Below are 16,987 nucleotides of genomic sequence, written 5' to 3'. Positions count from 1 at the left end.
TTTGAGACATGCATCAATTCTCAAAGAATTGTAATTTAGTCAGAATAAAAGTGAGATGATAGAAACACTCCTAGATATTTGCTAGACATTCACAACAGAGTCTTTGAAGGCAGAGGTGATACACTAGGTACTGCAGTTGAATTCTCACAAGAAATAATGAATTAAATAGGGAGTGAAGCAGGAAGTTCTGAAAGATTCTTCTGCTTTCTCTTGAGTTACTCTGACTGTCTGTTACATATCTTTATGAAACAAATGTTCAAGAAATTTTTGAGTCACGCATATGTGACTGTCACCGCACTTTATCTCCATTAGAAAGCAGATGAATACAAAAACAAAAAGGCTGTTTCTAGAAAAATCAAGAGTTCCCTGGAATATGGTCAGATTTAGCATAATCTTTGTAACAGAGTTATGATACCATGTTGTATTACAATATCTGCAATATCTCTGTGCATATAATCTAAACTATGTGGTAGAATTGAGTAGTATCATGATCTCCGTGAAAAGGCTGAAAGAGTAGCTAGTAATACAAATTTGTGGGTGAATTTTCCTTTTGTCTGACTAATCTGAAGCATTCAGAACTTGCCATTGGGATTTTCTGGAAAGTTTATATACTTGATTTAAGAAGACCTGTGTAACACAAACAGCATTAATATGAACATGAGGTCAGCAGCCAAATACCAAGATAAAACTGTTGTACAAGAGAAAACAGACTTGGTTTAACAGCTAATTTTTAAATATACTTTAGATGCTTTGGTTTAGATCAACCATAGTGAAAACCAGATTAAGGTGGTGTTTGTTAGTGACAAAGTAACTTTTTTGTCCTAAAAAGAGAAGAGTTTGGAGATGGATGTCTTAGAAAATTTATATAATTTATTTATATATGCATGTAAATGTTCTTATGTTTCTATTCAGCTTTTTTGAAGTTGCATCCCAACTTTTGTTTTGGTTTTTTGTTTCTTTGTTGTTTTGGTTTTTTTTGTAAAACATTGTAGGTATGTGGGCAAAGAGTATTCTTCTGCCCAGGAACAAATGGAAGATGAAATGAAAGCGTACTACAGTCAGAACAGTACAGTGTCATCAGCTCAGTCTCTGAGTGTTGGGCAGCTTGTTGCAGTACATGCTGAAGAAGATGCCTGGTTGCGTGCACGAATTATTTCTCTAGAGGACAACAGAGTAAAGGCAAGCAATTACCTCTTCTGGTGCTTGGAGAAATAATTGAGACAAGCTTGGTTTTTAGATACACAGTAAATTCTTAAATATGCTGCACTAGTATTCTTTCTTTTCTTGCCCTGAAGCACTTCTGTTTTCAGGTATATGAGAAATTAAGACCTTGTAGAAGTTATACAATTGACAAAATCAAATGGTCTTTCAGGTTTTTCTCCATGAATAGTTTGAGTTTGGGAGTTTTGGTTTTGGTTTTAAAAAGAGATGGGTTCTATAGCACTTTGGTACTGAAGATGTACCTTTGGTAGGAGGAATGGAGGAGGAGGTTGAGGGGGACACAAGCAGAGAAATGGAAGGACAACATTTATTTGCTCCTAGATCTTGTCTGAAGTTTTGTACTGAAGTATCTCTAATAGGCACTAAACAGAAAAAAAAAAAAATTGCCCCTTCCAGGCAAATCTGGTGTTTTGGGAGTTATGTCATATGTATTTTAGTTTAACCCCATTGACTTTATTTAACTCCTCTGTTAAAAAATTTTCCTGTGCCAAACAGACTCTTCTTGCCATCTGCAGTGAAGCTAGAACATGTATTAGAAGGATAAAAAAAAGTTTATAACTGCTCAGTTATTTCTTGTCTAGTCAGTATTAATGATACATCCTTAAGATTTTTGTTTCTTTCCCCAGCCCTGCTTAACATACTTTTAAAGTTGAACCATTTTATAAATACTGAAATAGCACATGTATTAGAATTGAGTTTTTTCTGAAAGTTAGTTTGATACCCTTCAGCTGTGAGTTGGAGTTGGGTGTCAGTGCTTGGTCTTGTCAAAGAGAGGGGTTGTTGGATTTAGAGAAGTGGCAAGAAAATTAGTGGCATGCTTGCTTCTAATTTCTCCCTAGTCAGAGCTATCAACCCACAGAAGGCTGCTGCTTTATTGCAGCTTTTGCTGATTATCCTCTGGCACAGTGTTCAGACCTCCTTTATTATATTTGCTATGCAGATATTTTGCAAGATAGAGTTTCAGGAAAAAGTTGTTGGAAGTCCCATCAAAGCCTTCCATCTGTAACTTAACTCCAGTTATTTGCTGTCCGTAGTAGTTTCCATTCTAGTTTCCTGCATTGACTGTGGTATTTATATCAAAGTAAAGACAAGGTTAAATCAAAATTATTTTCTTAATGCTGGGAAAACAGTAGGCAACACTTAAAATGGCACCTGAGCAGTATTTGACTTTTCAACACTTTCAAAACTTTGTAAATAAAAATTGCGACTTTATTACCTTTCTTCACATAGTTTGAGGTAGTATATGCTGAGTTCTTGCAGCACAGTTCCTATTTAAAATTCAGATTCTGCAGAACTGTTGGAGAAGATGGTTTTATAGAGATCTTGAGAAGGAGGCTTTGCCTGAAAACATGAAATTAATTATACTAAACTGGCAAAAATTAGTTTGTCTGTGGTTATATAGAGAATGTGGCAACTGAATATAGTCTCCCTAGACTCAAGAAAGCACACTTACAATTATATTAATGATCTTGTGCTTTTAATTCCCTTTCCTCTTCTCAGGTGTACTATGTTGATCATGGCTTCAATGAATTTGTTGAAAGCAACAGTGTGTGCAGACTGCAGAAACAGTTCAGATCACTTCCTTTTCAAGCTGCAAAATGTAAACTGGCAGGTAAGAGAAAGCCAGTGCTGACCACACACATGCTTACTGCTATGCTTACTGTTGGCACAGCTTCTGCATTGAGGCCTCTGTGAGTCTGGGAGTTCTGATCCTTTTTTGTAATAGTTCTGCATGTGTTTGATAGATTTTGTTCAGCTCAGCTAGTCTAAGCAGACATGGGTATGTGTGGAAAGAAGAAAAAGGAAGGAAAAAAGCACATGAAGAAGAGTTTTACAGAGAATCCTTGATATTAGAAGATGATTTTATCTTGTACCTCTGTAATGGAGCTTAATTGTTTCTGCGCTTAACATGGATGTCTTTGTCCCTTTAATATACATGAGCCTAAAGAAATAAAAGGCAACATTTAAATAAAAGAAATAAAAAGGAAACATTGGTATTGTGTCAAGCACTGTACACTAGCACAACATTTTTTTCCATAAGTGAAGGACACCTGTTGTGGCCAAATTAGGTGATATTTCTAAATATGAGCCTATTTAATTATTCTGAAGTGATCCTAGTGCTATTAGAAAAGTGAATTTATTTTCCATTTACTTTCCATTTAACTTTCCATTTTTTCCTACACATTTGCCTCAGCTCTTTCCTGAAGAGACTTTTTCTTTTCAGTTCTGCCCTGCCCCCAAAGATAGCTTTCTTTGATATAAGGTAGAAATTAAGTAGATTGCAAGTAGTAGGGGTGCAGTAGAACTTCTGTACACAAAGAGGTACGGTGTGTCTTACAGGACTGGAAGCCTTCTGTGATGATCCTGTCCTGGTAAAGGCTGTGGAATCACAGACATGCTTCAAGATATTTGCTGTGGAAATACTGGAAAAGAGTGATATTCCTCTTCTTGTTCTCTATGACACTTCTGGAGAAGATGATATCAACATCAATGCTACTTGTCTGAAGGCATTGTATGACAAGTCCCTTGAACTGCATCTACAGGTACCATTGTCCTGCTTCCTCCCTAATTATTAAAAATCATTGACTGTTGAGGTCTTAGATGGACAAAAAACAGTAGTCAGAAATTTGCTAAATTTTGTGTTGGTTTTTTTTTTTCCCCTTTCTTGTCACACTCTTACTGTTGCAGATAGATGCACTGTATACCAATGTCAAAGTAACCAGTGTTTCCTCTGATGGGAGCCTGTATTGTCAAGTGCCATCCAAAGGCTTGTCTAGACTTTCTGAAATATTGCAGAAACTAGAAGACTACTTTCTTTACAAGGTAAGTTCCATGGTGAGGGAAGTGGTGAAGTCATGCAGAGAGTACCAATAATTTTCCTTGCACATAAGTTCAAGTTTCTGTCGTCGCCGTAGACTATTCAAAAAGGCTAAAAGTTCTCTTTCTGGCTTGGGGTTTTCTGGGATGCACCTTTCATTTGTTGCTTTCTTTTCAACGTCAAAATGATGTATAGGAGACATTTTGAAAAGTCTTAAGTTGTTTTAAAATAGGCATGTGGTAGAGAAATCCGGTGTTCCACCAGCCATTTACAGATACATGCAGCATCCTTACTAGTCTCAAGGGAATTTAGGTCAAAGTGAAGAAATCTTACGAGAATCTAATTTGTAAGAATTAAGATTTTGTATTTCAGCTGAGCCTGACAAAATCAAATCATGCGACACAGATCCTTGGAGGTCCTGTTAGAACTGCTGCTTGTGAAACTGCACTGTCAAAGTGTTTTAGGTGTACAAGTTGAGCTTTAGACCTGTTGTTGCAACCATCTGGTAATATTTTAAACTGAATGCATCTAATTTATCAGGATTCAGTTTCAAGCAAGCTAAACACTGAAAGAAAGTGTATAAATATTTTGCCAAAGTTGCTAAAGTTTAGCAACACAAATTGCTAAAAGTTGCTTAAATATTTAGCAACACAAAGACATTAAGGAAGGCAGCCATATAGATGTTTCAAGAGTTGGTATTCTTGGGAGAGAGTGCTTGTTATTTTCTTGCTGCTATCAAAGAGGAGATTGTTCTTCAGATTCTTTTCATATCAGGCTTTGCAGCTTATCTGGAGGCTTTTAACTAATTTTGCCCAAGAATTTAAACCTAGTAAGGTATTGATTGTTCTTCAAATGGAGTATTTAAACCTAGTAAGGTGTTGATTGTTCTTCAGATGGAGTTTCTCTATTTATAGTGTGGCCATTGTCTTGTTATGTTATTTAGGATTATCATGGTGCCTGTCACCCCTGTGAGACTTTCATTTGAGTTAGCAGTAAATTTGGTTTGTTATATGTCTCAAGAAATTGTATGTTCTGGAATATAAGCTAGGAGCTTCTTCACTTGTCTGTCATAGCTCTTAACTGCTCTCGCTTTTCAAGTCAAGTAATTGTTGGTGATTTCCTAATCTATTTCCAAATGGGGCTTTTTACCTCTGTCACTTCATGTTCTCCCAATTTCTCTGTAAGATACAGAGTTTGGGATGAAAAGGTTTACCAAGTGGGGAAGTTAAAGCAATGTGATTAGAAGTGTTTCTAAAGCCAGAAAGATACTTTTTATTTAAAACAGAGCTTTTGCTTCTCAGTACTGTTTATGCCATGTGTTGCTTTTGAAATGGTTAGTTGAATGCCGTATAGTAATAGCTCTGTGCTTTTTGACTCCTGTTTTTGTATTTGCAGCAGACATCTGAGTTCAATGTATTGCTACCTTTCTGTGGCAAAATCTGCTTGTTTCCTTCCAAAGGAAAATTGGCACGTGTAGAGGTAAGAAGTATTCAAAAAGCAGCTAGAATTTGCCCACATAGAAATGTCTCTTCTTTTTGTTCAACTCACTCTGAATGTTTCGTTTCCATGAAATATTTTATAATGTGTGTATCACTGTTGGGTTTTTAACCTCAAAATTATGCTCTTGCTTTCTCTTTTCAGATAAAAATTATTCACACTAGACGGGCACTTGATGTGCAATTTATGGATAGTGGAGCAGTTGCAACTGTAAAAGTATCAGAGCTCAAAGAAATCCCACCACAATTCCTGAGAGAAGTAATTGCAATACCTCCTCAGGTATAAAGACATGTTAAAGTTAACCTGTATTGATCTCTTGGCAGTGTTTGTGGTACTGCAACCTCAAGGTTTATGTACTGAAATTCTGTTTTGTTTCACAGCATTCAACATTGCAGTGTATTTTATTGTGCATCTTCGCCTGAAATAAATCACAGTGTAGTCCTGTGAGTTGGTGGATGTTGTGAATGTGTCATGGTACTGGATTTGCATTTTGCTCTTTCTGTTTGTCATGCATGATTAACTCTGTCAGCATTATTCTCTGAATTGGACCAGCTTTCATATTACTAGATTATAGTTTGTATACTTAATTCTCTTCTTAGGCTTTGAAGTGCTGTCTGGCAGATCTGCCTCCTAACACTGGCATGTGGACTCCAGATGCAGTACTGTGGCTGAGAGATGCTGTAATAAATTGTCCTGAATTTAGCATGAAGGTAAGTAGTCAAAATGCCTATGAGACCTGAACTCACATAGGCATGTGGAAAAGGCATTGGAAAAACAACTTCAAAAGCTTAACAACTCATCAAATTGGTTTTTGTTACAGAAGTGCAGAAGTTTGTATCCAGCTAAAGGACATAAATTCTATATGAAGTTCTTTTCTTAGCAAATTTGTTATAAAACTTACTTGCTTAGGCCTGTTAGAATCTTCTCTTTTCCCCTGTGCTGTGAATTTACCAATTTTCACAGCAGTTGTTTATTTTACTGTCCAAGTCCAAATATGCAGCTAGAGTTATTTTGCCACATAAGAAGAAACATAGTTGTCATGTTTCAACACATAAAAATATACAACTTCTGAGTTAATCTTGAATTACGTTTATGCCTCTTGTGAGCAAAGCTTTTTCTCCTTCTAGTCTTTGAAAGCAGTTTTATTTTTCGTTTGCTTTTTCTATTTGACTTTGTTTTAGTATATGCTTTATATAGTTAGAATTTCTCTTATCTTTGAGATAAAATTGTTTCATTTTGCAATGTATCATAGCCAGTTTAACTAACTGAAAATACCATTCTAAAGGAAATCTATTATAACTACAGACTAACCAAAGATAATTTCTTCTTAACCTTTTGATTCCAGCTACTGTCAGACACTTGGAAAAAGTGCTTTTTAGCTTTCCATGACCTTCTTGCTTGCTTTAGTCTAGACCTCTACTCTGAGATTTACACCTGTTGCACCTGGCTTTTTTAGATATCCTCTTCCAAAAGAGTTTGAATTTGGTGCTCATTTTTGCTGTATTAAATAACAGAGAGCAGATGCATGCTTTAATTGCAGAAAGCTTTTATTCCTGGCTATAAATATCAGAAGCATCTTTAAAAGAATGTTGCATACTTTGTCAAATGAAAATTTAAGTGCTTTACTATTAATAATGTTAGCATATCTGATGGTAAATATGAAATATTTTTGTGTCAGTTGTTGAAAATTACATGTGAGAGAAACCTGGAAGCTTTTTTCTTTTTTTTTTCATCTAATTTAGCAGGCCTCATTTCCCATAATTACAGAAAGATAGTTTAAAGGATTAGGTGTTATTATTTAATAAGTTGTTTAAATCTGTGTGGACTCTGGCTACTGTTCTTCGGAAAACAAGAGTTCTACACACAGTACTGTGATTGAACCTGTTGGATGGAACAAAATTCAAGTTTTGTGTTTGCTTTAAGTTAGTGTAATTGCTGCAGGTGCTTTTTATTTGCTATGAATGGCTTATTACCCCAGCTTCTGTAATATCTTTGGGAGAACACTGAAACTCTTTCTGTGCATAAGTGCAATGAACTGTTGCTGTTTTAGTCTTCTGTACAAAATCAGATGTGCCTTTAATAGTTGCTAACTGGTTGTTAAACGGTATTTTGTGTTCCAAGGTGATTAAACAGGATGCTTCAAAAGGAATTGCACACATTTACTTGTTTGCTCCAGAGAATTTCCCAGACATGGATCGTAGCATCAATAGACAGATCAAAAATGCAGACTTGTGGAAGCATCAGAAAGATGTTTTCTTGAGTGTGGCACCCAGTGGGACTGGCTTCACAAAAGCTGTAGGTGATGCTGTTCCAGCTCTACAGTTACCTAGTGGGAAGCTGGAGAAGAGTTTCTCTGATTCAGGCAGAGAACCCGGCAGTGCAGTGTCCACCACTGAGATGCCGCCTCCTCTACCCTTGCCAAAGCCTGGTGACCTCATGGATATCTACGTCTCGGTGGCCTGCCATCCCGGTCATTTCGTTGTCCAGCCTTGGAACGAGCTTAACAATCTGTACGCCCTAATGGAAGAAATGATCTTGTATTACAGCAGGGCAGAAGAGAAACCTGTGACCATTGAAAAAAATAAGCTGTATGCAGCTAAAATTGGAGATGAGTAAGTAGATACTTAAATTACTTAAAATCTTTGAAAGCAAGCTTAACTATGCTAAGCTAGGCAAGCCTAGCTTTGCTTTGTCTGCATTGTTAACAACATAACAGATGTCCAATGATATCTGAGAGATTAAGGGAGTAAATGAGATTGCAGTCTCTTCATGCTTCCAGATTGTAGCTGGGATAGTTGACTTTTCAGCTAAATCCAGGTTTGGGAAGTCTGAGACATGTTGGTTAAGATCTTATGGTTGTGCATTGTTTTTCTGGTGCTTTGACAGTACGTGAATATGAATTCAAATGGTCTGTTCTTGTTCTCACCCCTTTTAGGTGGTACAGGGTCATAATAAAAGGCATTCTTAGAAATGGGTTTTTGTCAGTGTATGAGCTGGACTATGGCAAACATGAGTTTGTCAGCGTAGGGAAAGTACAGCCACTCCTGGATACATTCAGAAGACTACCTTTCCAAGCTATCACAGCTCAGCTTGCAGGTAGGAATCAAGCATTTGCAATTGTTTTTGTTAAAGCCTTACATCAGTGGGCATATGAAATTAACAGAAATTAAAATGGAAAAAAGTCAAAGGTTATGTAATTCAGCTTTTTCTATACATTTATGTCCTGTTTTTATTCTTGGCATAGGTGGTGAGGATTCTGTTTGATTATTTTTGTTTGTTTAATTTAATGCCGCACTTTAAGATACCATCTTTGAGAATGAAGACTCTTTAAACTTTCCCAGCAGCTGCTTTTCATGGTCATAAAATTTTTCATTTAATGTGTGTCATATCTACTATGCAAAAGACACAGGGAAATAAAAACTTAATGTTTTTTGGATCCTTTAACGTAGCCAATTACCAAGTGTGAAAGTTACGATACATCTGTTGGTAAGAACCTAATGTTCTGATTATCATAGTTTACATAAAGTTAGGAACCTAGATGTTGAATTTCTAGAGGTTTTTTTTTAATATATATCTTGACCCTATTGTAATTTACAGTTCTCCAGTGCATCTTTGGAATCCAGAGTTGCCTGAAATCTGTTGGTTTTCTCAAACAAACAAAGAACTCCATGAGGGGATGGGGCTTTCAATAAGCTTACATAAGATAATTGCCTTGAGAATATGGCACATAAGAGTTTGCATGCATCTGAGAGAATTTCAAAAATAAAACTTGATCTCTCCTTGCTGTGTTTTCTTTCATTTCAAAATTTTTCCTTCATTTCTGTGTTGTGTTTGGATGTATGTGTCTCATCTTAGTCAACTGCTGCTTTCTGATGCCATTTGGTCAGCACTGCTCTAGATTTCAGTCACAGAATATGCTTGGAAGTTGGAAGTGGCAGGTGACAGTTGTGCCTAATGTGGATTTGCTTTCCTGCATAGCCTCAATGTGGCCTTGGGGGTTGTTTTAAACAGTGATGTGTGATGGATGTGCTGCTGACAGGCTGGGGTCCTCAGCGTGCAGTGCTGTAGTGTGGCTGATTTCTGGCTGTGTCTGTCTTCTGGAGATTCCAGCCCAGCAAGCCTGCTTCACTGAGTCTCCCAAGTAGCTAGCTAAATTGCCTCTGAGATGCTTCATATTGTCAAAGCAGGCCAGCTGAGCCTGGAAGATCAGTAGCTATTGTCCTGCTATTCTTCCACTTTATTCTCTCTGTCTCCTCCCTCTTAGTCGCTGATCTGTTTCCTTGTAAAATCCCATTTGCTTTCCCATTTGCCTAATGCTTTCCTGGCATTAATTACTCTTCCTTAAGTGTTGATTAACTACTGACTTTTAATTCCTTTTGGAATCTGCAGGCAGCTGTGTTCCTGTGTTGTCCTGTCAGTGGCAAGCTGCTGCTAATAGTAAAAGCAAAGTTTTGTCATTTTGCTATTCTGCTTCTGTTATCCATCAAGTGGCTTTTGGGTATTCCACCATGACATTTGAGCCACTGTGTCTAGATGCCATACACCAGCAGTGGTCTGGGGAACTGAATCCCAAGTCTGCAGGAGCCACTTATTGCTAGGTGGATTGCAGCCATATTCAAAAACCTGTTTAGATTCCAGCAGACTTGACTTTGTGGGATACTATTCTGAAAAAAGTAAGACTAGCTGTGAGGCATTTAGGCATAATTTCTCTTGGTTTCTGCCCTCTGTATGTCTTGTTTGGGACTTGAAGGTTTGGCAGGTGTTTTAGTAACTGATGCTGCTTTGAAATGAAGAAAATCTAAAGCAAGACCAACAAGTAATGTCAGCACCCTCAGGCTGAAGATAGAGGAAGTTTGTTTTGAAAGGATCTTTAGTTTCCTTTTTGTCATGGTTCCTGATAAGCCCTGGTCATGCAAGGCAGCTAATATTCTCTGAATTGCTCAGTGAGTCAGTGCATTTGCCTTTCACTTCTGCAAACACATCATTATCTTTAAACTTCAAGAGAAAGTAAATGTCCTACTCTGTGTAATAATTAAGCTTGTTTGTGTGGGAGCCTGTGTTTTTTTTTTTCTAGATTTAAGTTGCATGCATTAGCATTTTAAAATCTGTTTTCTCAAGTACTTAAACTCACACCACTTCTTTTAAACTTAGATTGTTCTAGTCTATAAATAACCTTCTGTTTTGCTTTACGTTTGTCTTAGGAGTGAAAAACCAGCAGTGGTCAGAAGAGGCATCAATAGTGTTTCGGAATCTGGTAGAGAAGAAACCTTTTGTGGCACAGATACAGGCAGTTAATGACAGCACTAACTCTTGGGATCGAAAAATAGTGACTTTTCTTGTGGACACGTCTCTTCCACATATTGATACATGGATTCATGATTTTGTGTCTCAAAGTCTTGTGGAATTTTCAAAGGGTGATTAATCATCACTTCTGCAATGTAGCAGCTTAGCAATAAAATGAGTAACAGGCTTTGAAGAGAAATATAACTACTACATGGCCTTGAAGACATAATGGGGATAAAACTGAAAAATCTGTGTTTGTTTAACAAGTTTGGATTCTGTTGACTTCAGTTGACTTTCTGAAAATTTTCACGTTGTTTACCATTGTAATGCTAGAATATTTGAGTTAAATTATTTTAAAAGTTATTTATCAATAAAACAATGTTCCATTTTGTTTTTGTGATCATTCCCTAATTTTGGAGGGATTTTTATCTCATAGCTGTTACTCAGAGTTATTACAGGATAATTCTTCCTTAAACAAGTGGTTTTTATTTCTGAATTTATTGTCGGAGATGTGCATTATTGTTGAGTTTTTCCCTTTTCCTTAACTTGGTACGTTTCGAATGGTGCCTTGTTTGGCATACTGCATTTATGGGGCGGAGCATTCAGAGACAGCTGTTCACTTTGTGTACTTGCTGTTCTTTAGCAGTGATACCACTTTCCTGAATTCTCTGCTCCCCTCCTCACCCCACTCTCTGACCAGCTGCTGAATTCAAAGTATTCCTTTCCCTCATTTTTTGATAGCTTGTTTTCATGTATGCTTCTGAGAACCTTCAGGAGACTTCTGCTCACTGGGGACAGGAGAAAGCAGTGTCCTATAAGCATGCAGATGGATGCTTGAAGTCCTTTGAACACAGCATTTTCAGCCTACTTTAGAACCTACTTTATTTTTGGTCTTAGAAATATTTAGAGGAGTTGTAGACTTGATTATATTTCATAGTCTGCTCTCTCAATTTAAATTTGCTTGCCATAGTCCCTTGAGATTGTTAAACACAATATTAAAGCTTTACATGAGGTATGCCAGCAATGAGATTTTTTTCTGCTGTGCACGGCTGTGTAGTATTTCTAGTAGGACACAAGCCAAGCTAAGAAATTCTGCCATAATGCTGTTTGCAGGACTACAGGAGACTGGACAGAAAGGGAAAGAAGACTGAAAGGTGCTGTGTGTAATAGTAGGGTGGGAGAGAGAAAATGCATACAAATAGTCTGAGCAAACAAGCTGTTTCAGCATGCAGGACTTATATTTCAACTCCCTTAGTCTAATTGTGGTGGTGGTCTGGAGCAGGTCTGGGCTAAGCAGCAAGGAGTCTTCTTGGAAGTCTGGTGCATGTCTCTGTCTGGATGTACACTGGCTATAGCAGAGCCCCTATGATTAGAGTGGGCAGTGGTAAACCAGCAAACTGCTACTCTAATGCAAATTGCTACTTAACATGGTCCTCTCCATATTTAAGTGTGCAGAGGCTGAGACTTTTAAGTCTACTTCAGAAAGAGGTAGTATTAACAATGAAGATAGTAATTAGTTTTCCATAGTAATCAACTTCTTCAGCTGCCATGGCAGAGAAAGTGAAGAATGCAAGTGAAGGAAGCCATGTGGTGATGAGCTACTGTAAGATAAACTTCAATGCAAATTTCCCTCTGTTAGGATGGGTTCTGAGTCGGAAAATTTCAATGATGTAGGACAGTAGAATGACAAGCACTCCCCTGAGCTCCTGAAGAGAGATTTCCTATGTGAGTAAGACCGTATCTGTCTTGGTTTGGAAAGACAAGTGCCTGTTAAAGGAGACAGGAGCCTCCCCTGAAATGGAGAATGTAAACCCTCCCCACCCCTGTGAATTGCTATGAATTTTAAATTAAGGGGCTCTCAGGCAAAAATATGGGAGCAGGAAATAACAGTTCTTTAATAGGGAAGGGGAAAAAAAATTATAAAATAAAACAATGCAATACACTAGGGCAACACTGACAGAGTTGGAACTCAACCTGACACCCTGTGGGTCAGGGTGTTGGTAGCAGTCCAGTTGGAAAAGGGCTGCAGTCCTCCTGGAGTGTCAGGTGTGGTTCTGTTGGAGCAGGGGGGGTCTTGTAGAGAAGGTGTGTATTCTTCCTCCGCAGATCCATGGAAGTAGAAGTAGCTGCTGTTCCTCTGGGGAGTCCAGTGGAGAAAGCCTTGCTGGTGCGTCAGAATCTCCAGATTATGTCTGGGTAGAAATGCTTGTCTCCTCCCTCTGGGAGGAGCATCTCACAACGGGATGTTATAGTTCTTATCAGTCATGTGGTGACATTCAATAGCCCCTTATCAGCAAATGTCCCCTGTTGATTATGATCACTCAGGAAGAGACATAAGGAGCATTGCCCACTTGACACCAGACACCTGCCATACAGATGGCAATAGAATACATCTTGCCTTGCAATCTGGAACAGTATCTCACCTTTGCAACTCTGCAGGCTGATGGCTACAAGCCATTTTCATGGCAACAGAGCATTTTGCTGGAACTATTTTAAAGTTTCATGAAAAATACCTTGGCTGTACTTGTATCTGTTAAGGCTTGAGGGTCTGCTCTTTGTCAGAAGTTTATTTGCACCTCTGTACTGATGAGGCAGAGTTTGTGACTCTTCACTTGTAGTATTAGAGGACAGACCCTGGCAGATGTTCAAGAGACTCAAGATGGTTTCCAAACTTGTCTGCCCCTTCTGAAATATACCTCACCCTCTCCTTGGTTGTTGGTGGCTAAAAAGCCCAGGTCAGAAGCAAGGACACAATCCTACAGTCCCACGTGTTTGCGCAGCTCAGTGCTGGAGTTCCCAGAGGCTGGTTTGTATGCTGGTAAAACAGACCGCAGTCTAACAGATCAGCAAACCCTTGGGCACCGCTGTTCACGTGGTGAATTGTTTTGTGCATGCATGGAGCATACACCCATCCTGAAGTTACAGACATGCTGCGTTCTGTTCATATGCTGTATCCAGAGGGGCTGCACTGATGTGGCTCCATCTTCATTCCCAGGATACAGTACCACGCCTGCCTTCAGCAGCTCCACTACTACTGCATTACAGTACAGGTACTGCTCTCTCCTTTGCACAACTGTGATTTTACACCTGCTTGTAGTGTTGCTCTCTTACCCCATGTAAGATCCCATCTGACATTTGGAAATTGACCTGCTACTGCTCTTTGACACATTTCATGGTCTGCTTTGAAAAACGTGTAGAGCATGTTGGGCATACACAATATTGAACTGAATATTGAACAATATTGCTGAAATTTCCAAGCCATGAAATGGCATAATAATTAGGTAGTCTGCTGTCCCCAGGAGGTACTAGACATGCCACAGAATGCTGTGTGGTTCTTCAGTTTTTCAGCAGTCAGTGTTGCAGGTGGTTGTGAATCGTTTTTCTGCTTTCATGAATTGATGGCGCTTCACTAGGGCTGCATCCACAGCCGGTGTCTAAATCAGGCAGGTGGTGGAGTTACTTTCCATTCTGACAGCTATTAGAAAGGCTTCCACTGGAACCCTCCATGCAGTTCTGGGCACTGTCCTCCAGGAAAGATGTGGATTAATTGCAGAGAATCCAGATGAAAGCAACAACAATGTCTAGAAAGTCTGGTTTAAATAGTAGGATTTGCAGTTTGTCTGGATGGAAGAAGGCTAAGGAGGAGAACACTTTCTGAAGTTTTCACTGTAGATAAAACAAGGCATGTAAAAGCTTTGGTTGCAGGAAGAAAGGGACACAGCCAGGGAATTCACTGGAACTCCAGTTTCACTATAAATGCCAAAACCATGCAGGACATATCTGCAGAAGTCCAGCTGATCATCCCTTGGAATGCAGATTTGGAATGTCTATTTCTTGGGACCCCAGCCAGGATAACTTTACAACCAGAAAAGGGAAATGCAGCTTTGATAAAAATGTTTTGTGGATCATTGTGAATTTTTAAAAATGAAAAATGATCATTGATTAGCTAGAGAAAACAGATGATGCTGTAATAACTAAAAGAAAGAAAGCTGATGGGTAAGAAAGCTTACTTACCCAAGGCTATGAACAGTAAGCACTTGCAAACCTCCTCTTTTCTGTCTACTCAATCTCAGCTGGATTTTGTTGAGTTGATTAAGTTTACCTATTTTCATCTCCCAGTGTGGTCACTCCAGCTCATTCTGAGGAACTCTTGTTTTGTCAGAGAAACGTGAGAAACCTCTTTGCCATCTCAAAATTATCCTTTGTCCTCACAGTTGTGCATCAGGCAAACCTAATAATTAGTTAGGTTTAATTTAATTGAATTTAATTGAGAGCCTGGATTCTCATGTGCTGTCTGTGTGAGACAAGAAAAGTGAAGAAAAATCATTCAATGAAAAAAACATCACTTTAAACCTTCATAAAACCTGAAAGCTCCCTTTTGTGTTCTTTTGTTCTTTGCTGATGTTTTCAAGTTGGACTGAAATTCTTAAACAGGAGAATTGCGCTGCTCTGTGAAGTTAGACCTTGGCGGCAAGAGGAGCTCATCCTTGAGAGCCCTGGTGTAGTTGGGTTAGTAAAGCTTGGTGTCTTGTGAAAAGTGCTACAGTGCACACTACCTGCAGCATTCCTTACTGCAGTGTGTCACGGCAAACCATTAAGAAAGAGCTACTACCACTGATGCACTGAAAACAAATGTGCTGAGAAGCTGGGTCCATATCTTGCCGGATGGAGACAGATGAGTCCATTCTAAGGGGACCAAGACACCTTGGATGAGGTTCTGGTGCCCACAAAGCTACATCTGACAGCAGCCAGAAAGGATTTTTTAAAAAGTGGATCAAATGTATCTCTGAGTGCAAAACCGATGTGGGCATGTAGGGAAGCTCAGTGGTGCCAGTGGGTCACTTCCTGAGATTCTCCCGGCTTGCACGCCCTGAAGAAAGGCACTGGGTAAACAGGTGGCAGGGAAACTGGCATTCAGGTTTGTCTGATCTTGCACCTGTCAGGCTTCTTTAGCCTGGGCAAACTGGCGTTTGGGTGAACTGTGTGGTTCTAAGCACCCTCTTCTCTCCTGCCAGCAGCTGGGATGATGCCAGTGACTTGGGCCTGCTCACCTCAATGAGACATGCACTGAGTTCAGTGCTTGGCACAGCCCCCATTTGTATCCTTTCTTTGTCCTAGCTGGGAGCAGTATTTTCAGAGCTAACTGCAGATCTTCCTTCAAATGCCACAGGACATGGAATTTCAGTGCCAGGCAGGTCACACCAAAAAAAAAAGCCAAGTACTATCTTGTGGCAACTGGAGACATTTTCAGATGAAGGTCATCACTAGGTCTGGGAAGTATGGGGCTAGAGAAGCATTCACATGGACTGGCCACCTCTGGTAAACGCCTCCACTCTTGGCTTGTGGCTGATGGTAGAGACCAGACAACAGAGCAAAGGAGGAGCTTGGGGCTGCCACTTTGTGGGAGATTTGGTAAAAAATCATTGAAGGACAAATCCATAGGGCTTTGAAGTGACTCAAAGGTGACACAGGGGAAAGGAGGTTTGGCAGCAATGTTAAAACTTGATACTACAAGACTGGAAGGCGGCTCTCCTGGGCTGACTGCAGACTTGGAGCAGTTCTAGTGGCTGTCACTGGATGTATGGAGCAAACTGACAGGGAGTAAAGTAAGGCACGGGATTAGTAGGTGCATTGATACAGATGGTATTTGTGGGGAAGTGGCTTTTATAAAGTGCCCATGACTGCAGCTACAGGTCCCCAGCAGGGCTGGTAGTGGAGCCATCCAGCCTGGATGGCCTTGACTTGGTCTGGCTGAGCCTTGGGGCCTCCCTGCTCCCCCTGTCCCAGCGCTGCACCAGTCCTCCCGGGAAGTTTTTCCAGCCGCAGTCTTAGGGTGCTTTACAGTGTCCTGGATCCCCGAGAAGATGCGTGTCTATGTTGTGGGACTTCCCAAAAAGGCAGTTTGCCGAAGCATCTGGCTCGGCACTCTGAATGAAGGACGTTGCCACAGAACAAAAGGCAAGCTCCAGCGTGTCTGACTCGTTAAAAAGCAGGAAAGACCCTCTAGAAACAAATGCTGCTCTTCATGCCGCCCTCCGCAGCGCCCCACAGCTGCCCCGGGGATGGAGGGAGCGCGCTTGCCATCCCGAGTGCGGGCGGAGGGTAAGCACCGACCAAACCGGGGCCCGGGGCGGGGGCCGAGCCGGGCGCAGCTGTTCTCGGCCGGGA

At 39.8% G+C, this 16,987-nt stretch overlaps 1 protein-coding gene across 3 annotated transcripts in view; it reads left to right on the top strand.

Moving 5' to 3' along the window:
* The window catches only part of TDRD7 (tudor domain containing 7), a 45,230-nt gene extending 34,022 nt beyond the window's left edge, over nucleotides 1-11,208 (top strand). For all 3 annotated transcript variants that reach the window (XM_084225242.1, XM_084225244.1, XM_084225243.1), the window contains 10 exons: nucleotides 993-1,179; nucleotides 2,722-2,833; nucleotides 3,562-3,764; nucleotides 3,910-4,044; nucleotides 5,435-5,518; nucleotides 5,681-5,815; nucleotides 6,136-6,246; nucleotides 7,658-8,148; nucleotides 8,472-8,632; nucleotides 10,738-11,208. In XM_084225242.1, coding sequence (XP_084081368.1) covers nucleotides 993-1,179; nucleotides 2,722-2,833; nucleotides 3,562-3,764; nucleotides 3,910-4,044; nucleotides 5,435-5,518; nucleotides 5,681-5,815; nucleotides 6,136-6,246; nucleotides 7,658-8,148; nucleotides 8,472-8,632; nucleotides 10,738-10,958 — 1,840 coding nt within the window. In that variant the 3' untranslated portion in view covers nucleotides 10,959-11,208. The remainder of the gene's footprint in view (nucleotides 1-992; nucleotides 1,180-2,721; nucleotides 2,834-3,561; nucleotides 3,765-3,909; nucleotides 4,045-5,434; nucleotides 5,519-5,680; nucleotides 5,816-6,135; nucleotides 6,247-7,657; nucleotides 8,149-8,471; nucleotides 8,633-10,737) is intronic.
* The last annotated feature ends 5,779 nt before the right edge of the window (nucleotides 11,209-16,987 follow it).

Source organism: Fringilla coelebs, assembly GCF_963513975.1.
Source record: "Fringilla coelebs genome assembly, chromosome: Z".
Classification (NCBI taxonomy): domain Eukaryota; kingdom Metazoa; phylum Chordata; class Aves; order Passeriformes; family Fringillidae; genus Fringilla; species Fringilla coelebs.
Note: the sequence above shows the minus strand (reverse complement) of the source record. Positions and strands in the feature narration are given on the sequence as shown.